Source organism: Mesoplodon mirus (genome assembly GCF_964341445.2).
Source record: "Mesoplodon mirus genome assembly, chromosome: 4".
In the NCBI taxonomy this organism is placed as follows: Eukaryota; Metazoa; Chordata; class Mammalia; order Artiodactyla; family Ziphiidae; genus Mesoplodon; species Mesoplodon mirus.
In genome coordinates this window covers 106,726,914-106,752,817 of record NC_138979.1, presented here as the reverse complement: position 1 = coordinate 106,752,817, position 25,904 = coordinate 106,726,914, and the positions used below count along the sequence as shown (strand labels likewise).

The 25,904-nt window shown below is 36.8% G+C and overlaps 2 protein-coding genes across 3 annotated transcripts in view; one reads left to right on the top strand and one right to left on the bottom strand.

The window, feature by feature from the left end:
* Nucleotides 1-16,257, top strand: part of FAM98B (family with sequence similarity 98 member B) — a 35,032-nt gene extending 18,775 nt beyond the window's left edge. The window contains exons 6-8 of the mRNA XM_082616727.1: nt 509-625; nt 11,197-11,364; nt 13,446-16,257. Coding sequence (XP_082472853.1) covers nt 509-625; nt 11,197-11,364; nt 13,446-13,817 — 657 coding nt within the window. The 3' untranslated portion in view covers nt 13,818-16,257. The remainder of the gene's footprint in view (nt 1-508; nt 626-11,196; nt 11,365-13,445) is intronic.
* Nucleotides 16,258-18,394: 2,137 nt separating this feature from the next.
* RASGRP1 (RAS guanyl releasing protein 1) overlaps nt 18,395-25,904 on the bottom strand; it is an 85,022-nt gene continuing 77,512 nt past the window's right edge. For both annotated transcript variants that reach the window (XM_082618122.1, XM_082618123.1), the window contains one exon: nt 18,395-19,851. In XM_082618122.1, the coding sequence (XP_082474248.1) occupies nt 19,717-19,851 (135 nt within the window). In that variant the 3' untranslated portion in view covers nt 18,395-19,716. The remainder of the gene's footprint in view (nt 19,852-25,904) is intronic.

Genomic DNA, 25,904 nt, shown 5'->3' with positions numbered 1-25,904 from the left:
GTGTAGCATGCATTTTTTATATTGGAGAATTAAAATGGAATGATATTCTAGAACAGTAGGTCCTAACATTTCTTCACTCAGATTATTAATTAAAAAAAAAACCTGGCCAAAAGTATTCATAGTGCCTAATATGTTAGCATAGTTGTAATTTGAAAAGTGTAGTAGCTCAACGCCAACAAGATGGGAAGTTGTTGGTATTTTCTTTCCTTATTGGTCCAGACTACTTTGCAGGTAGACGTCTTACTTAAATTAACATGTTTGATTGAAGATCAGGTAAACTGTACCAATTGTAGAGTTTAATTTGTATGTTTAATATCTTCCGAATATTTTAAATGTTCTATCAAATATCTTTATTATTTAAATAATTTACTGTAAAGTCTCATGGGATCAGAAAATGACCATTAAGTACCACCTTTTGAATTAATAGGAAGTATTGACCACGATTCTGAAATTTCTTTTCCTGCATAATGAGTCTAAAGGTTATGATTTTTGTTTCCAAATTCTTTAGGAACAACTGGAAAGAATCAACGATGCCCTTTCCTGTGAATATGAGTGCCGTCGGCGGATGTTGATGAAACGATTAGATGTAACAGTGCAGTCCTTTGGATGGTCTGATAGAGCAAAGGTATGGCTGTTTTTCCATTTGTGTCCTGTAGGTGGTACCCTGTGACAGCTCTTCAGCCTCTCTTGTCTGTTAGGTAACGATGCCACATTTGTACTTTATCACTCTGTCTGAAGCTCCTGCCCAGGCCAACTGCTGGTCTTAAATAATGATCCTGGTCTTGTATAAGTCCCTGTTTGCAAATATCTTAATTTCTCCCCATATCTTTCACATTTATTTAAAACTCATAGATGTTGTGATTTATGCAAGGATATACATAAAAGAAGGCATCATATGTGATAGTGAGATAGATATAGTGAGCAACCGGTCAAGAAAGAAGGATTTACTGCTAAACACCCTACAGTACACAGGATAGCCCTTCACAACAAGATCTGTCTGGTCCAAAGGTCAAAAGTAGTGGTTGACAAAATCTGTTTCTGATGATATGAGATCAGATTTTTCTTTATACATAATATATTGTTATTTTCATTCAACAAATAGTTGAATGCCTACTCTGTTTCATGTACACATTAAAGGATATTTATTAAAACATATATTCGAACAGCAAGTGCAATGTGGCACACTGTACACAAGAAGAGGTGACTCTTCTGTAAGCATCACGCCTGTCTGCTTATTGTGCTTACTGCCGCTTTGTTTATTTAACTAATGTGAGGTTCATTATTCTTTTTCAGTTTTGCAATCTGGTTAAAGTAACACATCACTCCTCAATGTTATCCTGTCTAAATCTTCTCTGATAAATAGCACCTGTCTAAAGAAAGCACCTGCTCAGAAGCAGTTTTAGACTCCCTGTTACTGTTAAGCTTGTGAGAGGTCACCCAGGCTGAGAGGAAAGAAATTAACAGGCAAGCTGCTACTGTGTTCTGAAATGATGGGACTGAGGCCCCGTATTCTCTGGTTTCTCTCCTCATGGTCTGTGTAGTCTTTCCAGTATAGTATGTCTCTCTTCCTATTCCACAGAGGGATTAAAACCCTTTTTTCCCATTTGATATATGTCTAAATCCTTTTATTCAACTGTCGAAAAAGTAAAATACTGATTTTTTTCTTTAGAAAAAAAAAAAGAAAGAAGGATTTAGGAATGAATCAGGTAGCACTGATGCCTGAACAAACCTTATTAAAGGTGGCTTAAGGCTGTGGAGTGTGTTCCAGTTGAAGAGGGGGTTGGAGGGTGGGGGCATGAAGGGGGGGTTGGAGGGTGGGGGCATTCCCAAATATGAATCTCTTCAGGTAGTTTTCTAGAGAGCTGTCACCTATCATTCCCATCTTATGCCTGTAATCTGTACCCAGGCGTCGTCTGGGATCCTCCACTCCAGACTGTAAGCTGGGACAATTATAGGAAAACATTTGCTTCCCCTGTTTGGAGGACCATTGTGTCCTGTGCTCCTTGATGTCCAGTGTCTGAAAATCACTGGTTCACATGGGTTGTCCAGTTTTATAGTTGTTTCAGGTAGGAGGGTAAATCTGTGCCTGTTACTCTCAGATATTATTATTACATTCTTTGGATTAACTGGGCAGTTGTCCTGCCCCCATATTGTATCAACTGGGGTCATTTATGCAGCTTCATTCAACTGATACCTGGGCTGGGTTGGGCTGGAACATCCAAGACGGTTGCCTCACATGTCTGGGTTTTGCTAACTGTTTCTTGGGGTGCTTCACTTGTCATCTTGGCTCTTAGGTGGTCTCTCTCTCCATGTGGTGCCCCACATTGGTTTCCTATGGCTGCTGTAATAAATTAGCACAAACTTCGTGGTTTAAATAATACACATTTATTTTCTTACAGATCTAGAGATCAGAAGTCCTAAAATGAAGGTATTGGCAGGGTTGCATTCCTCCTGGACACTTCAGGGGAGAATCTGTTTCCTTGCATTTACTAGCTTCCAGATACCACCTGTGTACCTTGAGTCATGACCTCATCCTCCATCTTCAAAATCTATAGTATAGAATCTTCCAGTCTTTCTCCTTCTGCTTCCATTGTCACATGCCTTCTGCTGTCTCTCTCTTATCAGGAGCCTTGTGATTACTCTGGGTTTACCCAGATAATCCATCTCAAGATCCCTAACTTAACTCCATCTGTATCTTCAAGGTGACATATTCACAGGTTCCAGGGATTAGGATGTGGAGATCTCGGGGGAGCCATTCTGTTTACCAGGTGTCTTCTAATTGGAGTTTATTTTTTTCCTGCATTGTATTTTGTTATCATATGCGGCTGCTGCTTTTTCCTTTTCCTTTCTTTTTCTCTTTTTTAAACATACTTTTAAAAATCAAGTAGTCTAATGAGTCCTCTTTTCTATACTTTCCCTCCTAAAAGCTTGTATCCTTCTACTGCAATTTGGGCTGTTTGTGTGCCTATCCTTGGCTACTCCACTATTTCCTGGATCCCATGGCCTTCTCTTTCATTGTTTATTCCCTCAATCTGCCATAGTAAATCCACAAATAACTTCCTAACAAAGGGTGCATAGGAGGGATTTTTCTGAACCCTTGAATTCTGAAAATATGTTTATTCTGCTGCCACATTTGATTGATAGTTTGGGTAAATATAAAATTCTAGGTGGAAAACATTTTTCTCTAAGACTATTGAAGGCAAAAAAAAAAAAAAAAAAGACTATTGAAGGCATTGCTTCATTGTTTTCTAGCATATAGTGCTGCTGTTGAGAAACCCAGTGCCATTGCCTGTCCTTTTGGATGACCTTTTATTTTTCACTGGGAGCTTTTGGACCCTCTTCTTTTTTTTTTTTTTTGAGAATTACATTTTATTTGACAGACTTGCTGAGGACTTAAGCCTGGAAGACAGCCTCTCAGATGACTCTGAGGGACTGCTCTGAAGAGGTAAGGGAGGAGCCAGGATATATAGGAGTTTTTGCAAGAAACCAGGTAGTAGGAACATCAAAAGATCATTGTTAAAAAAAAAAAAAGAAAAAAAGATCCTTGTTAATTAAAGAAAAACAGGGATTTCCCTGGTGGTTGGACTCTCTTCTTTATCCTCAGAGTTCTGAAATTTCACAGCATATGTCAGTCTGGGTCTTCCTGAATTCATTGTGCTAAACATTAGGTGGGCATTTCAATCTGTAGACTCTTAGCTTTTATATTTCTCTTTTAATTTCTTCCCTTTTGTTTTCTCTTTCTGAAATTCTTGTTATTCAGATATTAGACCCCCTGGATAGATCCACTTGAGTTGCTTTATTTTTTTTCTCATTTTCTGTCTCTTCCTTTTTGATTGACTTTCTTGGAAATGTCCTCAATTTTATTTTGTGCTTGGCACTAAATTTTTGTTTCTGCCATCATTTTTCATTTCCAGGAATTCTTTTTGCTTCTTGAGTTTTCCTTTTTTCATGTTTTTTTTTTCTTGTTTTATGAACGTGCTATCTTCTTTAATGGGGATGAAAATTTTTTCTTAAAAAAGGTTTTTTTTTTTCCCCCTTTAATTATTTCTGTCTCTTCCAGGGCAATTTTTGTTTGTTTTTCTTGGTTTCTCTCTCGTGGTGGCTTTCTTCAAATCATGATGGTCCTTTGTTGTCCATATTTAAGAGAAGACACTGAAAAACTGATTGGGAACTGTAGTCGTTGATCAGGATTGTTGATGTCAGACTTTAGAGCTGCCTCCTGTGCTGTGGAAATTCCTGATGCTCATTTGGAGAAGTCTTTTCTCTGTAGCTGCTAAGTTTTTCAAGAAGGGAAGCCTAATTTTTTTTTTTTTTTTTTTTTTTTTTTTGCGGTACGCGGGCCTTTCACTGTTGTGGCCTCTCCCTTTGCGGAGCACAGGCTCTGGACGCGCAGGCTCAGCGGCCATGGCTCACGGGCCTAGCCGCTCCGCGGCATGTGGGATCTTCCCGGACCAGGGCACGAACCTGTGTCCCCTGCATCGGCAGGCGGACTCTCAACCACTGCGCCACTAGGGAAGCCCCAAGCCTCATTTTTTTCTATACATTATTCTTCTTTGGCCAGAGGAGGAGGAGTGGCCAGAGGAGGAGGAGTGGCAACATGGCACCAGGGATTGGAAGAATAGACTATTCCACAAATAGACAGTTAACCCCTATTTTTGGCTCCCAGTTTCATTTTCTGTGATGTTGGTTCCCTTCTTACCTGTATCCCCTTTTTCCATTCTCTTTATTGTAGTATATATGTATTTTTTTTATTTTTAATAATTTAGTGTGTTTGAGAAGATACCTTTAGGAAATATCTTGATATTCTCATCTTGGTCATTTTTCATCATGTTTTAGGACAAGGAGGTTGTGTTTTTGTTGTTTTTTCCTTAGTCTGGAAGATTTTTAAAATATTTTTTTTCTCAGAGTATAGGTCAAATTTTGGCCTTTCATGCCATCCTTTTCAATTGATTATATGAGTATATACATTTATACCCTGAGTTTTCTTTTCTTGTTAAATTTAATATATCTTTATCTTATTCTCCCTATTTCATGTGTCTGATGTTGTTGAATGACTCATCAAATATTGTTCTACAGCATTTAAAATGTTTTGCATACAGATATACTCTATTGATTGACATTGAGTTTTCCTTTAATTTTGTCTTCTTTGACCCTGTAATGAAATTTTTGGCAGCTAAATTTTTGTTCATGTCCATGATATATTCCTAAAAGTGGAATTTCTTGATCAAAGAATATGCATTATAATGCTTTTGATGCACACTCTAGAGTTGCCCTTCAAAAAGATTATACATGTTTATTAGTATGGTTAATCTGATTTCTCTGTTACTTTGCTGGTATTGAAATAGGACTGAGTATACTTTTATAGTTTGCTTTTTTTTTTTTTTCTACTGAATATATTGTGATCATTGTCCCATATCTCTAAAAGTTCTATTTCAGTGTCCTTTTTAAATTAATTTTTAATTTATTTATTTTTTGAGTTATAATTCACCATCTTAAAGTGTACAGTTCAGTGGTTTTTAGTATATTCACTGTATTCTGTGCCATTATCTAATTCCACAACTTTTCCCTCACTGCCAAAAGAAACATGCACCTATTAGTGGTCATTTGCAGTACCTTCACCTTCCTTCTCTGACACTCACTACTATAACTTACTTTCTGTCTCTTTGGATTTGCCTGTTCTGGATATTTCATATATATAAGGAGTCATACAATATGTGGCTTTTTATGTCTGGCTTCTTAGCATAATGCTTTCAAGGTTCATCCATGTTGTCCCATGTAACTGCACAATCAGCCCTCCATGTCCGCAGATGTGAAACCCATGGGTTCCTAGGGATTCCTAAATGGAAATTTACTGTGTGAAAGGTTATGACTCTAATGCTCTTGATTCACATCACCAAATTGTTTTTTAAAAAGTTTGTATGAATTTAAGCTCCTACAAGTAGGGTAAATGAAATTTTGCCTTCACTTTAGCTTCTTTAATATTTAGAATATTATCAATTTTATAGCTACCTTGATGGTTAAAAAAGACTAAATTGTTTTAATTTGTATATTTTTTATTAGTGGTACAGTTGAACTTTTTTTCATAAGCTTATTAGTCATTTGAATTTCCTCTTTTTTGAAATTTCTGTTTGTGTCTTGTCTTTTTTTCCCCTTAAGGTCTTCCTGTTTTCCTTCTGATTGAGCTTTTTATATATTAAGGAAGTTAGCTAGTTGCTTTATTTGTTGAAAATATTTTCCCCAGTGGTCTTTTGTTTTATGTCTTTTGATGTGCAGAAATTTTAGTCTCTAATATGGTTAAGTTTTTCAGTTTAAAATAAAACTTTAAACAGTGAACTCTTTCTAAAAATTTATAATTAATTTTTTTATTGGAGTATAGTTGATTTACAATGTTGTGTGAGTTTCTGCTGTACAGCAAAGTGAGTCAGTTCTACATATACCTATATCCACTCTGTTTTAGATTCTATTCCTATATAGGTCATTACAGAGTATTGAATAGAGTTCCCTGTGCTATAAAGTAGGTTCTTATTAGTTATCTATTTTATATATAGTAGGGTGTATATGTCAGTCCGAATCTCCCAATTTATCCCTCCCCCCTCCCTTTCCCCCTTGGTAACCATAAGTTTGTTTTCTACATCTGTGACTCAATTTCTGTTTTGTAAATAGGTTCTTTTGTACGATTTTTTTGGATTCCACATATAAGCGATATCATATGATACTTGTCTTTCTCTGTCTGACTTACTTACTATGATAAACTCTAGGTCCATCCATGTTGCTGCAGATGGCATTATTTCATTCTTTTTTATGGCTGAGTAATATTTCACTGTATGTATGTACCACATCTTTGTTATCCATTCCTCTTTCAATGGACGTTTAGGTTGCTTCCATGTCCTGGCTGTTGTAAATAGTGCTGCAGTGAACATTGGGGTGCATGTGCCCTTTCTAATTATGGTTCTCTCCAGATACATGCCTATTTAAGTGGGATTGCTAGATCATATGGTAGCTCTACTTTTAGTTTTTTAAGGAACCTCCATACTGTTCTCCATAGTGGCTGTATCAATTTACATTCCCATCAACAGTGCAAAAGTGTTCCCTTTTCTCCACACCCTCTCCAGCATTTGTTGTATGTAAATTTTTTGATGATGGCCATTCTAACAAGTGTGAGGTGATACATCATTGTAGTTTTGATTTGCATTCTCTAATAATTAGTGATATTGAGCACCTTTTCATGTGCTTTTTAGCCATTTGTATGTCTTCTTTGGAGAAATGTCTATTTAGATCTTCTGCCCATTTTCTGATTGGGTTGTTTGTTTTTTTGATATTAGGCTGCATGAGCGGTTTGTATATTTTGGAGATTAAGCCCTGGTCAGTCACTTCGTTTGCAAATATTTTCTTCCATTCTGTGGGTTTTTAGTTTTGTTGATGATTTCCTTTGCCGTGCAAAAGCTTTTAAGTTCCATTAGGTCCCATTTGTTTTTATTTTCATTACTCTCGGAGGAGGATCAAAAAAGATCTTGCTGCAGTTTATGTCAGTGTTCTGCCTATGTTTTCCTCTAAGAGTTTTATAGTATCTGGTCTTACATTTAGGTCTTTAATCCATTTTGAGTTTATTTTTGTGTATGGTGTTAGGGAATGTGCTAATTTCATTCTTTTACATGTAGCTGTCCAGTTTCCCCAGCACCACTTATTGAAGAGACTGTCTTTTCTCCAGTATATAGTCTTGCCTCCTTTGTCATAGATTAGGTGACCATGGGTGTGTGGGTTTATCTCTGGGCTTTCTATACTATTCCATTAATCTATATTTCTGTCTTTGTGCCAGTACCATACTGTTTTGATTACTGTAGCTTTGTAGTATAGTCTGAAGTCAGGGAGCCTGATTCCTCCAGCTCCGTTTTTCTTTCTCAAGATTGCCTTGGCTATTCAGGGTCTTTTGTGTCTCCATACAAATTGTAACATTTTTTTGTTCTAATTCTGTGAAAAATGCTATTGATAATTTGATAGGGATTGCATCAAATCTGTGGATTACTTTGGGTAGTATAGTCTTTTTGACAGTATTGATTCTTCCAATCCAAGAACATGGTATATCTTTCCATCTGTTTGTGTCATCTTTGATTTCTTTCATCAGTATCTTATAGTTTTCTGAGTACAGGTCTTTTGCCTCCTGAATACAGGTATTTTATTCTTTTGATGCGATGGTAGATGGGATTGTTTCCTTAATTTCTCTTTCTGATCTTTTGTTGTTAATATATAGGAATGCAAGAAATATCTGTGTATTAATTTTATATCCTACAACTTTACCAAATTCATTGATGAGCTCTAGTAGTTTTCTGGTAGCATCTTTAGGATTTTCTATGTATAATATCATGTCATTTGCAAACAGTGATAGTTTTACTTCTTTTCCTATTTGGATTCCTTTTATTTCTTTTTCTTCTCTGATTGCCATGGCTAGGACTTTCAAATCTACGTTGAATAAAAGTGGAGACAGTGGACATCCTTGTCTTGTTCTTGATCTTAGAGGAAATGCTTTCAGATTTTCACCATTGAGAATGATGTTTTCTGTGGGTTTGTTTTATATGGCCTTTACTATATTGAGATATGCTTCCTCTGTGTCCACTTTCTGGAGAGTTTGTATCATAGATGGGTGTTGATTTTTGTCAGAAGCTTTTTCTGCATCTATTGAGATGGTCATATGGTTTTTATTCTTCAGTTTGTTAATGTCGTGTATCACATTGATTGATTTATGTATGTTGAAGAATCCTTATATCCCTGGGATAAATCCCACTTGATCATGGTGTATGATCATTTTAATGTGGTGTTGCATTTAATTTACTAGTATTTTGTTGAGGATTTTTGCATCTATATTCATCAGTGATATTGGCCTGTAATTTTCTTTTTTTGTAATATTTTTGTCTGGTTTTGGTATCAGGGTGATGGTGGCCTTGTAGAATGAGCTTGGGGGTTGTTACTTTCTCTGCAAGTTTGAGAAGGATAGGTGTTAACCCTTCTCTAAATGTTTGACAGAATTCGCCTGTGGAAGCCATCTGGTCCTGGACTTTTGTTTGTTGGAAGTTTTAAAATCACTTTTAATTTCAGTACTTGTGATTGATCTGTTCATATTTTCTGTTTCTTCCTGGTTCAGTCTTGGAAACTTGTATCTTTCTGAGAATTTGTCCATTTCTTCTAGGTTGTCCATTTTATTGGCATACAGTTGCTTGTAGTTAAACAATGAACTCTTTATTATATTTGGAATCCTCTTAGTTATATGTTGATTATTATTATTATTATTATTATTTTACAAATAGACAACAGTTCGTTGCAGCAGCATTTAAAAAATCTATTTCTTTTCTCATTGCTCTCTTTTTTTTTTTTTTTTTTTTTTGAGGTATGCGGGCCTCTCACGGTTGTGGCCTCTCCCATTGTGGAGCACAGGCTCCGGACGCGCAGGCTCAGCGGCCATGGCTCACGGGCCCAGTCGCTCCGCGGCATGTGGGATCTTCCCAGACCGGGGCACGAACCCGTGTCCCCTGCATCAGCAGGCAGACTCTCAACCACTTCGCCACCAGGGAAGCCCTCATTGCTCTTTTTTTTAATGTTTTAATATTCTTTATTTTCAGAGCAGTTAAAGGTTCATAGCAATATTGAACAGAAGGTTTTGAGATTTCCATTTACCTCCTGACCCCCCACACACATAACCCCCCCATCATCATCCCCCATGAGAGTAGTAAACCTTTGCAGCTGATGAACCTACATTGATACATCATTATTATCCAGAGTCCCATAGTTTATATTAGGTTTCACTCTTGGTGCTGCACATTCTATGGTTTTGAAAAAATACACAAAGACATGTATCCACCATTATAGTATAGTACAGAATATTTTCACTGCCCAAAAAATCTTCTCTGCTTTGCCTGTTCTTCCCTCCCTCCGCACAACCCCTGGCAACCCATTTAATCTTTTTACTATCTCTATAGTTTTGCTTTTTCCAGAATGTCATATAGTTGAAGTCATACAGATTATTATTTTCAGATTAGCTTCTTTCACTTAATAATAGACATTTAAGTTTCCTTCATGCCTTTTTGTCTCACTGATCTTTGATGTCTCCTCTATCGTTTATTGCATTCATGCATTTATGAGGCCCTGAATCTCAATTGCCTCTTTTGTTTCATCAATCTATTCCCCCCACCAGTTCCATTTAATTAGACTGAGGTAGGATAGTATAGTGTTATCTATACAACCACTCTAAAAGGATGTTTTGAAGATTAAAGATATGATATTAGATGAAGAGTAGCTTGGCTCATTTAACAAGTAGTCAGTGAATGTTAGCTGTTAAGGCAGTGATGATTTAGATATCCCCTACCTCCCTGCCCACCACTCCCCCCCAAAAAATATTCCAGTAGGACTGCAGTAAATCTGTAAGTTAATTTTGAGGGAAACCGACAATACTCAATGTCCCCATTCCAGAAACTTGGTATTTCTGTTTATTCAAGTTTTACTCTTGTTTTTGTAGATTTACTAATGTTTTCTTCTTAAAGGTTCTGTGTGTGTTTTCGGTACAGCTATTTTTAGGTATTTTGCTTTTTGTTAATATGAATGGGATTTTTTTTGGTTACTTTTTAAATGAGTTGTTACTGGTAGTTATGTGGTCTTTTAGCATCTGTTGGGCTTTATTTTTTTCTCATTCTACCTCCAGATTATCAGATATTTGAATGTTTTGCTCTTCTCTGTTTCTTTGCTTGTGTTATTGTCTCCTTTTTTTCTTTCTGAAGATTATGATTGCCATCGCCCTTTTTAAAAATTAATTAATTAATTTGGCTGCGTTGGGTCTTAGTTGTGGCACGCGGGATCTTTGCAGCATGCAGGGTCTTTAGTTGCGGCATGCGGGATCTTCGTTGTAGTACGTGGGATCTTTAGTTGTGGCATGCAGGATCTTTAGTTGTGGCACGCAGGATCTTTTGTTATTGCAGGCGGGCTTCTCAGTTGCGGCGCACAGGCTCTAGAGTGCGTGGGCTTAGTAGTTGGGGCGCGCAGGCTGAGTTGCCCCACGGCATGTGGGATCTTAGTTCCCTGACCAGGGATCGAACCCATGTCCCCTGCATTGGACGGTGGAGTCTTAACCACTGGACCACCAGGGAAGTCCCACCATTGCTCTTTCATTGAAATGTTCTTTGGTTCCTTTTTTCCCTGAATTTTGTCATTTAGATAAAAACAGATGACATAGCAAGAATTTACCAGCCTAAGCGTTATGCTTTGTCACCCAAGACAACAATAACCTTGGCACATCTACTTGCTGCCCGTGAAGATCTATCCAAGATCATCAGGACAAGTAGTGGCTCCAGCCGGGAGAAGACAGCATGTGCCATTAATAAGGTTGGTTTTTCTTTTCAGTAACAGTGGATAATGAATTTATAATATACTTGTTTGATGTTTTTACAGATTTAATCCATTTTTCTTTTAATCCTAGTGAACTCCTAGAAAAGAGAGTGGTGGAGGGGCTTCAGTCAATTTAGGCTTAGTAATGTTTTCTGTGTGCATGTTTGTTTGAATTTCTGTATTCATAAATTAAACCACAGTTTTATCTGAATTAGAAGAATTAAGAATTATTTTTATGAATAGCATTAGCAAGAATTATTTGCCTCTTTCCAATAATGTAATCATTTTTTGTCAGTAAAGATCTGTAGGAGTCATTTCGAGTACTCACATATTCCTTAGATCCTTGGTGTAAAGGGAGGAGTCCATGCTTTGGGTTCACATCCTAGCTCTATCATTTACTTAGAGCAGTCACCTTGGGCAAGTTGCGGAATCTCTTGGAGGTTCCATTTCCTGATTCAGAGTATAGATCCATTGCCCTGCCAGTAGTCTTAAATAAGCTCAGAGTCTGAATTTTTTACTTTACGACAGCAGCATTAACAATAAACTAATTTAGAATGTTTATATCAGCTTGATTAGCATATACTTACTCTTCATTTAGATAGATCACTCTATAACAAACTACTACAAAAGAGCAAGAAATCAGAAGTAAGGGATTTGGGTAATTTTAAAACATCGTTTCTCACTCAATGCAGTTAGAAAGGTATCCTGTATCAAGGGATGGCTGTATGTAAAGTCAGTTTGCTAATTATTGCTAAGTTAGGCACCAGTGTTTGGGCCTTCCTGCTTCCATTTTAGACCAACCTCCTCTCTTCTTAAAGTGTTCTGTCTTTAAATATGTTACTTAATGTCTTGCATCAGGTAATAAGCTAGTCTTGATGGATCAAGAGTTCTATTTCTTTAAGTGACATTGCCCATCTCTTTTCTGAGTTTGTAATTTATAGTCTAATTATTTGAGGGCAATCTTATTATGAGTTCTTGGAACAGCATCCCTGTATATCCACCCACATAGCATGTTTGGTGGAGAGACCAATGAAGATAACAACCAAGAAAAAAGCTACTGATATTTTTTGGATTTGGTAATTAGGATGTTATTGCTGACTTTTAAAAGAATGTTTGCTTCTTTGAACCTTGTCCCACAGTGAGGATGTTGTACTTTTTGTCTTTCATTTATGACATAAAGTAGTAAAACATGATTTTGATTAGAGAATCAAAGGAAGTAGAACACAACTGATTCATGGATCATTTTGGTTGAGGCACTTCTGGTTTACCTTCTTTCCTGAAAGAGACTAGCAGGAAGCTATTTGCTTCCTGTTGGTCTCTGTACACAGGCGTATAAAGTAGCTCCTTTCTATAGAAAGTTGGGGACTTAAAGCAAACTCTTCCTTGGTTTATCCTTCAAAGCATTATAAAGCATGGTTAAGGAAGTGTATCAAGTCTCTCTTTTCTCTATAATATAGTAACTAGTATCATCATTGAAAGTTAGTGAGCTTAACTTCTCATAAAAAAGGAATAGTTCATTGAAAATCTTGTATCTCTTTACAATGATAACCTTGGATTATAGCCATTATGTTCATCTCTGACTGCATTATACCCACATGTTATATATACTTCATACTCTGTTGAAATAAAATGTGCTCAGAAATAGTCTTTTATTGGATAATCTATTACCAAACCAATGGCAATAGAATGTCTAGAGTTGTTGCATAAACAGATATGAAGTCAATTAATGTAAGGTATGTATTTTATGTATATTGTAAATGTTTGCTAAAAAAATTTCTTAGTGTGATGGGTACTACATTTGTTATAAAATTTGCTAAACAAATTTAAACAAGTCCTTAAGTTTCAGAAATATTCCCCCACGTTGCTTAAAAATAACAGCACATTGTGAGGAATTTGTCACACATCACATTTGTATTTTCAATATTAATTCATACTGCCGTGTCTGATACTTTCATGTCCTTAAATACTTGACTTCTGTTTCTTTATTAGAACAATAACTTCAATATTACTTGTATCCTTTTACGTAAATTTTAACTTTTAAAATATTGGAAACTGAAAGAAAATATTTCTTTACACAGGTGCTGATGGGAAGGGTGCCTGACAGGGGAGGACGACCAAATGAAATTGAACCACCACCCCCTGAAATGCCCCCTTGGCAAAAGAGACAAGAAGGCGGCGGAAGGGGTGGTTGGGGTGGCGGAGGTGGAGGTGGAGGTAGAGGAGGTGGTGGGAGTGGAAGAGGCGGTTGGGGAGGGGGAGGTGGGTGGGGAGGTGGGGGTGGAGGTGGAGGGGGGTGGGGTGGAGGGGGAGGAGGGGGTGGTAGAGGAGGAGGTTTCCAAGGCAGGGGAGATTATGGTGGAAGAGGGGGCTATGGAGGAAGAGGGGGCTATGGAGGAAGAGGTTATGGAGATCCATATGGAGGAGGTGGTGGTGGATATAGAAGATATTAAAAGCTACAGCATTTAGGTAGCAGGCTTACTTCTTAATAGATACATTAGTCATAGTATTCTAAATAACTACTTGAATGTCATCTTTGAAGTAAACACCATGTTAGATTCCCTGATGATATCATTCTTGAATTGGGTTTAGTATGTAAAGAGCATTGTTTTATACTACTATTTGATCTCTTAGACAAAGTGATGATTTTTTCCATATTCTGTGTACTCTGGAGCATGTTATGTCTTTTTAAAAAACAAAAAAAAAACGAGCAAAAATTATTTTTAAAAGTGTAAATATATTATTACCATCAAACTTGGAAAATAGAAAGTATTTTATTGTCATGATTGAATCTAGATTGTTACCTGTATTTTATTCAGGTCTGAAACACATACCCCACTTGTAGTGGAAAGGAATATAGACTATTGCCTCATCTGTATTCCTGTGGCTGTGTTTTGTGTTTGTTAATCCTACTTTACAAAACAGGGAAAGGGACTGATTGATAGGTGTGTTCAAGAGGAAGGTTTCTTGACTTTTTCTTTCTTTTATATGAGCAATTCCTCTGGCCAGGTTTGTGTTAAAATTCCATTAATTGAAGCTGAAGTCTGGTTTTTGCTATGCATATTTGATTTATTTTCCAACTGGATTTGAAATCTGTATGATTTTGTTTGACAGCAGAATTAAAGACTGAGGTCAGAATTACTCTAAAGGGACAAAGACGTACTAATTTTACATGATGGTGTGAAAAATATTTCTGTAAATTGGTTTCTTCATCATTTGTGCCATCACTTTAGGTCTCTGAATATTAAAAGGCAGGCTGCACTGTGCTACACAGGATTAGGACACTCATATCCAGTTTCAGTAGATCAGAGGTAGGGCCAGGGTATCCCGTGGTAATTCTGATTCTCAGCTAGATTTGGGAAACAGGGTTGGGGAGTGATTAAATGTGGTTTGGTGGTTGGAGCAGTCGAAGGCTTGGGAATCAGGAGTTGTGAATTCAAATCATGGCACTAGTCCAGGGGTGCTATGGGTTGAAATGGCCATAGCTCTCAAGGATTAATTTGTCCTCATTTGTCAAATGAGGAATGTGATACTTGTGCCTTCTCAGGTTGTTTTATAAAGACCTAAGTACAAGTCCAATTTGTTGAGAATTTATAAAGGCCTGTTGTGAATGGTTTAAGAGGTGGCCCAAGTAATGCATTTTTCTCTTAGTGTAGAGAGAGAAAAAGATACAGTAACATAAATTTTTTCAATCCCACTTTAAAATCTGTAGGCTCCTGGTCAACTCTTGTGCATAACAACTTTCTGTGGTCTAACCAACTCAACAGATAGAAGGCTGAGTACCTGTGGACAAATGGTATTTGATATTTGGCAGTGTTATTCTTGTTGTTGTTTTGTTTTACAGTAAACCCTGTGGGGAAATCTAAAATAATGTTAAACCTTCACATATTGTGTACACCACAGTCTTGGCCATGTATTTTTCAAGCTAACCCTTCGAGGAAATTTGTTCAGGATAGGAAAATAAATTTTTTTGGTTATTCTTAAGCTTAGATTTTTAAAAAATTTTATATGTAATGAAGAGACTTAATTTCACTTGTGATAGTTGAAGAAAAGGCTTTCCATATAAGGAAACACTTTTATCAGTAGCTATGAACTCTGAAAAATAAATAATTTTTAAAAATATATACGCAAAGACCACTGGAGTAAAATATTTCAAAAAACTTATTACTTAAACTGTTCATTTAAAACCTTTACATTTCTGCTTCATTTCTTTTCAGGAGCTTTAGTTGCTGATACAGGATGGGTTTACAACTACTTTCAGCTTCTTTTATTACTAAAGGTTTATGGCGAATAATGGTAGAAACATTAGTTTATTAATTTCTGTAAGATTTCTTTGTACCTTCATAGGAGTGCTGTTGGGTTATCTGCTACTCACTGTAAATCTTATCCAAGTTTAGCACTTGCTCCTGGAATCTTGTTAGAGCCAGAACCACTCTTATTTACACATTCCTATAACCTTCACTTGAATGAAAAGCTGAGTGGTCTAGAACCTAATATCTTATTCTTTCCTGTGAGGTAGGATTTTCATGAAAATCTTCTTTCAGTAAAAATTTCTTTCATAGAAAAGTTTGCTAAGCAACATCTAGAATAGCAATAAGGCATTTGGGGCCTTAATGTGAAAGGCCATAATGTGAAAATGCTTTTATAAATTGAGTCCAATACAAATGCAGAGTATGATGAATGGCACTTCACTGCTTCCTAAAATCTGACACCTTCTTCTGTGCCACCTCTTCATTCTCTTTTGCCTAGTTCTTAATTTTATTTTTTCCTACTACCTCATTTTCCCTCCCCTTTTTTCTTCTCCCTGCCTTGGTCTATCCTGTGGTATCTAATAGCACCTATAGACATGATCTTACTGGGAGTTTCTGGATTAAAGAAGTAACTGACCTCTTACCTGGATTTGTCCATCCATACATAATTACCACAACATTACACATAAGCTCTCGGTAAAAGAAGAGATGAAGTATTTCCTTTTAACCTGTTCCCTTGTGTTCTGCAGATCAGGGGAATCTTGCCTCACTAAACAGGAAAAAACATTTTAAACCAAAAAACATTTAATTACCTTTATGTGTGTCAAAAGAAGGTATGATAACTCCCAAAATATTTGTGATGGAGAATGTTCCGAGCAATGATACTATCTATACCTTGTAAGGGGCACAGGGTAGAGGTATTTGGAGTGGGAACTGTGGGTGGAGGAGGGGAGGTAGTTTAATCTCTCTTCTAGGGCCAAGTTGTCAGTGTGACTTCATTGTTTTGTATGAAGGACTATGAAATGCCAAAATGATAAATAAACCACATCCAAGTGTACCAGAATACATTCCACCATGGAATTTGAGTGATTGGAATCTGTCCCTGTTCTCCCCCCCCACCCCCCTTCATTGGTCTAGTTAAACAAAAGTTGGCTGATGATTAAGGAAAAATCACAACTATCTCTAATCACTCTAAATAATCATGAGCACAAATGAATTGCTCTGGGTGATCTGTCCACTAGATTGAACCATCCTCTACCAATTCCATCCACAGCTTCAAAGTTTCTCTTCTTTACTTGCTAGTTTTCTTAGAACTGTGGAATTAAAGCTGAAAGCCACAGGAATGACCACCTCAGATTTGTCTCCTTCAGTGTTAAGTATTTGTAGACTTAATATTTGGGGATCACTGTAAGTCATTATGCAATAAGATGGGGAAAGGTTGAATATTTCTGGATGTTACTACTTCATGTTATAGAAAGATTTAGAAAAATGTATACTGAATCATTAGTTGCTTTGCTTTTCCTTTCAGGAAGACTCAGTTTGGTTAACAGAAGTAGGGAGTGGTCTCAGCTGTCGATTATAGTAAAAATCCAGGTGAGGCTTCTATATGTTCATGAACTAGAAGAAACACAGGACATCTATGCCATAGGGATCCTAATGTCTTTTATCATACAAATATTACACAAAGAAAACTTACATTAAGTATCAAAAAAAAAACCCACCTTTACAATCTGTACATTTTTTTCCTTGCAGTTCTTTTACATTATACATCTTTAAACACAAATTCACATTTGGCCAGTAAAACAGCAAATCAATTACCAAAGAAAATTAGAAGTGACATTGTTGTTAACAAGATCTGTCCTTGTTTCAGCAGATAAATATATGCCCAAACTTATTTCAAGTTGATACAAGGCACACAAATTTGTATCCTAGGCTTGATGAACAAAAAATTTGTTCCATATTATTTCTGTAGATTCCATTAATCCCATGTAGTTCATAGCAAATAATATTAATTTATACACTATACTTATTTGGCCCTTGCTGGACTGTAAAGACTTGTGGTGAAACTACTGCTTCCTATCCATTTCAGTGATAAATTCTGGAATGCTTGAGACTTTCTAGCCATGTTAATTTGACTAATTAAGGAGACTGTGACCTTTTGAATTCCTCTAGATCACAAATTATTTACATGGAAACTAACCTGGGCTCTGTATTTTGGATCCTGGGTAAGAAGAATGAAAAAAACTTGTGTTTCATAACTATGCTTAAAGAAATTGAATTGTACCGTCTTTGGTCAGAGGAAAAGAATAGGTGAAGAATATGAATTTTAAGGATGATTATAAACTCATGTTTGTTCCACATAAGGTAAGTAAGTAGCAAAGTACTTCTTATAGGACTGTATACCAAGTGGTGGACCTAAGCAGCCCTGCCATGGGGATTTCTGAGTTTGGATGTAGAAAAAGGTAGATTTGTGTGTAAAGTGATTCTTTAAAACACTAACTGAAAGCTAGTCACTAGCTTTTTCACTAAAGCTCAGTTCAGTACAAGGAGGTATGCAAATGGGAACTGGTCTTTCATCAGAGAAACTTCTTAAATGATCTGAGTTCTCCAAGGAAGCTTATACTATATATATAATTTGTTTCTGATTAAGACTTGGTGTTGTTGGCTTTAGGTTTGGAACTTTTGGCTGTTGAGATTATATGCTTGGCAGTGGGTCAACTTGTGTATGAATTTTAAGTCAGCTTGGTGTCAGGCTTTCCAAGCATGGAAGGTAATTTCTCCCCCCCCAAAAGAAAATGATCATATGAATTTTTTTTAGAGAAAGAAAGAGTCTGACAAAGAAGTTTGTGAATAGTTGCCCAGATAATTAAATGAGCCCACTTATCATTAACCTTCATTAACAGAAGACTCACAGGACTCTTGTGATTTTGCCAAACAATACAATTTACATTCTGAGCAATTTCTTTATCTTGTAACAAACTGAACTTCGTGAATTTGTGTACATGACCAAAAGTTGTTTAACTCACACATTTTACTAAGGAAGAAACAGAATTCTAAGCCACGTGCATGACTGATGTTGTATATACATAATATGTACATATGTACATGCTGTCAGCTATTATTGAAGCCTCTGATCCAATTAGCTTATTTCTAAATGGTATTAATAGTGAAGACAGTACAAGCACAAATTCAGTTCAGAAACTTCAAGAAAAAAAAATAGGATGGCATATGAGCGTTAAACATTTTTAAAAAGCCATAAATTCTTCATTCTATCCAGTGTAGATTATATGAGGGACAAACATCATGTTTGCGTTATGTTTGTTTTAGCTAATTAGCCAGCCATGTGTAAGGTGCTAATAGCCACATTTCCATGTACTTAACTTGGCTACTTCTTTTATGACTCAGACTAAAACTTATGAGTTGACCTGTAATTAGATGATGTCATGTTGTTTAATAGCCCCTTCCTGCTCTCCCCAAATTTATGGCTACATCTCTAGAAGTTCTCTTCTAGGTAGATATCCTCATGTGTGTTAAGAATGTAGTGAGGAAGAAGGGGAAAAGGCAAATTGATTAGATCTGAGGTAGTGAAGTGGGAACCAGATTTGTAAAGAATGCTGAAATATAGAGGAAGCGATTCTACTTTTGGAATGTGAGTATTTTTCCATTATAAGCAAGCTTTGGATGGAACAAAATAAATGCCTCAGGAAAAAACGGGAAGGAAACAAATGCATTTTCCAGGGATTTTAGTTCTAAGGAAGAAGCAGCTGGGCAGGCCACATAGAAGAAGCTATCTTGTCAGAAAACTATAGTCATGTTTTTTATCATGCTTTTGATATTAGTCCCAGGGGAAAAAAATTTTCTGGTATGAATGGCAAATATTTTGCTTTCTTCAGCTTTCCTCCCTTTGATTCAACTGGCTGGAAGAAAAAACCATACCGCACAGTTGGAATCTTTTAAGTAACAAAAGAGTAGCTAGCTTTCCTTCTTTAAAGTACCCTTTTGAAAGCCAGTCAGTCTAAGGTTTCCCAGGTCTTTGTGTTAAGAGGTTTAGGAAATGAGATCTTTGATATACTCTGCAGTTTGTGCTGCTTGAGTTTCTGGGCTAAGAACAGTCACCCTGCTCCATCTGAGCCAAGACATGATTGCTTCTTGCAAGCTGGAGGGTTTCTATCTTCTTCTGTGCATATTTCAGTTGGATCTTTAGAGCATTATTATCTGCTTTCAGGGTATTTATTTCCTTAAAAAAAAAAAGAATGAGGTATGTTAATAAAGCAGCAATAAATGGCAAATCAGTTACAGTATTGGGAGTACTACACTTGATTGGCATCTGTTCACTGTGGCTGAGAATTAAAAAGTGTTTTCAAGGCATGCATTTTGCCCTGAATAAAAAATAACACATTAAATATCAAATGAGCATGTGTAAACAACAATTAGTTTTGTTACATCAAAGATGTGAGTGGCTAGCAGGCAGAATAAACCATTCCTGGGCAATAGATGAATAATGAGAAAATCTTTGAATATTGTGTAGCAGACCTAAACTTGGCAGAAATAGTCTTGGTTAGGTCTGAGGTATGAAAGCAGTGACTTGGAATTCTATAATATGTGATATTATAGTTCACATGAGATATTACATATATAATCATACTACATATTTTCTCCTCCAAATCGCTGAAAACTAACAGACTCTTAAGAATTTTATCCCATCCCCTTAAACTGAGATTTATTTAATTTGCAGTGATTTAGTTATAGAGGCAGCTGTTGATTTCCAGTGTTGCAAATGGCAGAATTTCATTCTTTGTTTATGGCTGAGTAATATTCCATTGCATGTATGTATATGTGTATATATATACATACATCTTCTTTATCAGTTCATCTGTTGATAGACACTTAAGTTGCTTCTATATCTTGGCTATTGTAAATAATGGTAAGAACATTGGGGTGTGTGTATCTTTTTGAATTAGTGTTTTCATTTTCTTTGGATATATACACAGGAGTGGAATTGCTGGATCATATAGTAGTTTTTTTTCAGTCTTTTGAGAAATCTCCATAGTGTTTTCCATATTGGCTGCACCAATTTTCATTCTCCCCAGCAGTGCACGAGGGTTTCCTTTTCTGAACATCCTCATGAGCAACTTGTTATCCTGTGTTCTTGATGATAGCCATCCTAATAGGTGTGAGATGATATCTCATTGTGGTTTTGAATTGCACTTCTCTGATGATTAGTGATGTGGAGCATCTTTTCGTGAACCTGTCGGCCATTTGTATGTTTTCTTTGGGAAAAAAGTCTATATAGTTCTTCTGTTTTGTAATCAGATTTTGTTGTTATTGAGTTGTATGAGTTCTTTACATATTTTAAAGAACTCCTTTCCGGGCTTCCCTGGTGGTGCAGTGGTTGAGAGTCCGCCTGCCGATGCAGGGGATGCGGGTTCGTGCCCCGGTCCAGGAGGATCCCACGTGCCGCGGAGCGGCTGGGCCCGTGAGCCGTGGCCGCTGAGCCTGCGCGTCCGGAGCCTGTGCTCCTCAATGGGAGAGGCCACAACAGTGAGAGGCCTGTGTACTGCAAAAAAAAAAAAAAAAAAAAAAAAAAAAAAAAAAAAAGAACTCCTTTCCAGATATATATCATTTGCAAATATCTTCCCCCATTCAGTTGATTGCCTTTTCAGTTTATTGATGGTTTCCTTGTTGTGCAAAAGCTTTTTAGTTAATATAGTCCCATTTGCTGATTTTTTGCTTTTGGTGTCATGTCCAAAAATTCATTGCCAAAGACCAGTGAGAAGGAGCTGCTTCTTTCGTTTTTTTCTAGGAGTTTCATAGTATCAGGCCTCATGTTTACCTCTTTGATCCATTATGAGTGAATTTTTATCAGTGGTGTAAGATGGGGGTCGAATTTCATTGCTCTGCATGTGCTTATCCAGTTTTCCCAACATTTGTGAAGAGACTTTCCTTTCTGCTTGGGTGCTCTGGGCTCCCTTGTTGAATATATTAGTTGACTGTATATGCAGGGGTTTAATTCTGGGCTCTTTTCTGTTCCATTGGTTTATGTGTCTGTTTTTGTGCCAGTACCATACTGTTTTTATTACTGTAGCTTTGTAGTATAATTTGAAATTAAGTGTGGTACCTCCAGCTTTGTGCTCTTTCATCAGGATTACTTTGGTTATTCAGGATCTTTCATGGTTCCATACAAATTTTAGGACTGTTTTTTTTCTATTTCTGTAAAGAATTCCATTGGTATTTTGATGAGGATTGCATTGAAGCTATAGATTGCTTTGGATAGTATGGATATTTTAAGTCTTTTAAAAAAATTTATTTTATTGAAGTCTAGTTGATTTACAGTGTTGTGTTTCTGCTGTACAGCAAAGTAATTCAGTTATACACATATACATATTCTTTTCCATTACGGTTTATCACAGGATATTGAATATAGTTCTCTGTGCTATACAGTAGGACCTTGTTGTTTATCCATTCTGTATGTTAATAGTTTGCATATACTAATCCCAAATTCCCAATGCACCCCTCCCCCACCCCCTCCCCCCTTGGCAACCACAAGTATGTTCTCTGTGTCTGTGAGTCTGTTTCTGTTTCACGGATAAGTTCATTTAGGTCATATTTTATATTCCACATGTAAGTGATATCATATGGTATTCTCCTGACTGACTTCACTTAGGATGATAATCCCTAGGTCCATCCATGTTGCTGCAAGTGGCATTATTTCATTCTTTTTTATGGCTGAGTAGTAGTGCATTGTATATATATATACCACTAAATCCATATCATATCTTTATCCGTTCATCTACTGATGGGCACTTAGGTTGCTTCTGTGTCTTGGCTGTTGTAAATAGTGCTGCTGTGAACAGCAGGGTTCATGTATCTTTTTGAATTATAGTTTTGTCCAGATATATGCCCAGGAATGGGATTGCTGGATCACATGGTAGTTCTACTTTTAGTTTTTTAAGGAACCTCCATACTGTTTTCCATAGTGGCTGCACCAATTTACATTCCCACCAACAGTGTAGGAGGGTTCCCTTTTCTCCACACCCTCTCCAGCATTTATTATTTGTAGACTTTTTAATGATGGCCGTTCTGACCAGTGTGAGGTGGTACCTCATTGTAGTTCTGATTTTCATTTCTCTAATAATTAGTGATGATGAGCATCTTTTCATGAGCCTTTTGCCCATCTGTATGTCTCCTTTGGAAGGAAAGAATTCAGGTCTTCTAGCCAGACATTTTAGCAACGTTAATTCTTCTGATCCATGAACACAGGATGTCTTTCCATTTGTGTCTTCGATTTCTTTCTGCAAAATCTTGTAGCTTTCATTGTAGAAATCTTTCATTTCCTTGATTAAATTTATTCCTATTTTATTGTTTCTGATGCTATTGTGAATGGGAAAGATTTCTTTTTCAGATGTTTTGTCCTTAGTGTATATAGAAATGCAACTGATTCTATAAGTTGACTTTGTATACTGCAGTTTAACAGAAAATGTTTATTAGTTTCAACAGTTTTTTTTGCTTAATCTTTAGGTTTTTCTATGTACAGACTCATCATCTGCAAACAGTGACAGTTTTGCTACTTCTTTCCTGATTTGGATGTTTTACTTTCTTGTCTTGCCTAATCGCTCTAGCTGAGACTGTCAGTACTTTAGGTCATATTTTAGATTCCACATGTAAGTGATATAATATGGTATTTTTCTGACTGACTTCACTTAGTATGATAATCTCTAGGTCCGTTCATGTTGCTGCAAGTGGCATTATTTCATTCTTTTTTATGGCTGAGTAGTATTGCATTGTATATATATACCACTAAATCCATACCATATCTTTATCCATTCATCTATTGATGGGCACTTAGTGGTGAGAGTGGGCATCCTTGTCTTGTTCTTGATCATGGTGGAAAAGCTTTGAAATTTTCTCCATTGAGTATAATGTTAGCTGTGGGTTTGTCGTATATGGCCCTTATTATGTTGAGGTATATTCCTTTTATCCAGTCTGAGCAGGGTTTTTATCATGAAAGGATGTTGTATTTTGTTAGATGTTTTTCTGCATCTGTTGAGATGACCACATGATTTTTATCTTTCATTTTACTAATGTGATGATTACATTTATTGATTTGCCTATGTTGAACTGCCTTTGCATGCTAGGGATAAACCCCACTTTTCATGGTGTATAAAAATCTTTTTGATGTGTTCTTGAGTTCAGTTTGCTAATATTTTGTTGAGAATTTTTGCATGTATAGTCATCAGTGATACTGGTCTGTAGTTTTGGTTTTCTTGTAGTTTCCTTATCTGGCTTCGGTATCAGGGTAAAACTGCCCTCACAGAATGAGTTTGCAAATATTCCCTCTATTTTTTGGAAGGTTTTAAGAAGGACTGGTGTTAATTCTTTGAGTATTGGGTAGAATTTGCCAGTGAAGCCGTCTGATCCTGGGGTTTTCTGTGATGGGAGGATTTTGATTACTGATTCAATGTCTTTGTTTGTTATTGGTCTGTTCAGATTTTGTTTTTTTCTTGATTCAGTCTTGTTTGGTTGTGTATTTCTGTAAATTTATTCATTTCTTCTAGGTTATCTAGTTTGTTGGCATATAATTACTCATAATAGTCTCTTATGGTCCTATGTATTTGTGTAGTAACAGTTGTAATGTCTCCTTTTGTCATTTTAATTTTACATATTTGAGCCTTCTCCCTCCCTCCCTTTCTTTCTCTCTTTCTGGTTGTGTCAGGTCTTAGTTGCAACACGCGGGACCTTTCATTGCAGCGCATGGGCTCCAGAGCATGTGGGCTTAGTTGCCTCAGGGCATGTGGGAATCTTAGTTCCCTGGTCAGGGATTGAACCTGTGTCCTTTACCAATGGACCATCAGGGAAGTCCCTCTTTTTTCTTAGTGTGAATAAAGGTTTGTCCATTTTGTTCATCTATCTTTTGTCAGTGTACATGAAGCTTTGGTTTACTGTGGCGCAACTGGCTGTTTTAAGGGCAGTTACTATTAAATGATTGTTCACAGTCGATTTTGTTTATCTTTTTTGTCGATCTTTTCTATTTCTTCTGGTCTCTATTTATTTCCAGTCTGATCTTTTTCCTCCTGATAGCAGCAAGTTGCTGTGGGGCAGGCTCACCAACTCCCTTGGCTTCACAGCCCTCTCTGCAGTCCTATGAAGCTATTCTCTGAAGCACAGGTGGGTAGAAATCTACTGGGTGGTCTGGTGTAGAGTCACTTTTGTTTGTTTATGAATGACCAGTTTAGCTGTAAATAAAAGGGGAGAGAAAAAAAGGAGCAACACATGCCACCGTGATGCTGATGTTGCTGGTCTTCAAGACTTTGAATCTCGTGTTTTTACCTTACTTATTACCCCCCAAAATATGGGGGGGGGTAATTTGGGATACATGAGTTGTTTCTCAACATAAATTACCTAGATAGCTGTCTATTAGCTACTGTGTAACATTGAGTATTTGCTATGTGCCAGGTACTGTGTTACATGATTAATAGAGGTGGATATAGTATCAGACTGGGGATTTGAACCTAAGACGCTTTGCATTTTCTTTTGTCCTGTGCTGGCTTAGAGGTATACACATACTTAAAATAATGTATAATATTTATTAATTATAATATGAATATTACATATTATTTTAAATACTCTAAAACATGCATAGTGAATTCTGGTCCTTAGGTCTCAATGACAAGGATAAAAGTAAAGAGGGTTTACCAGCTCTGGTATTACTGGGTAGGAATGAATACTGGAGCTGACTAACTCACTCACCTGAAATCTTTCTACCACCCACTTCTTGCAGCAAGAAGTCGTTGTTGCCAACAACTACATTGCTTCTTTTACACAGCATGTAAAATGTCAGGATCTGAAGCAAGCTGTAGAACGCCCGGACTGTATTTTACAGAGGACCAAACAGGTCACAGAGTTTATCAGCAGGAGTAAGAAATATCTGGGACTAGAAGCACAGATCTTTGTCCCCAAGACTGAAGTTCTTTCTACTCTATCAAGTTCACTTTTCAAGGTTTATTTCATTGTTCTTGAACGTTGATTCTGGCCGCTTCTACCCCTAGAGAGGGCTTTGTGTCACCCGCATTGGAAGATGTTCTGATTGATTCTTAAAGCATGTCTTAAAATATTCTGAGTGAGTACTTTTCATCCAGAAAATCTGTTCTTTTCTCAAGTGTTCCTCCTAATATTATGTTTTTGTTCTAGGCACCAAACCAAGAGTTTCACATACATTACATTATCTAACTTGTTTCTTCAATTCCTGGGGGTCTGACAGGGAAGGTGCAACACTGAGGACCAGGTAGGGAA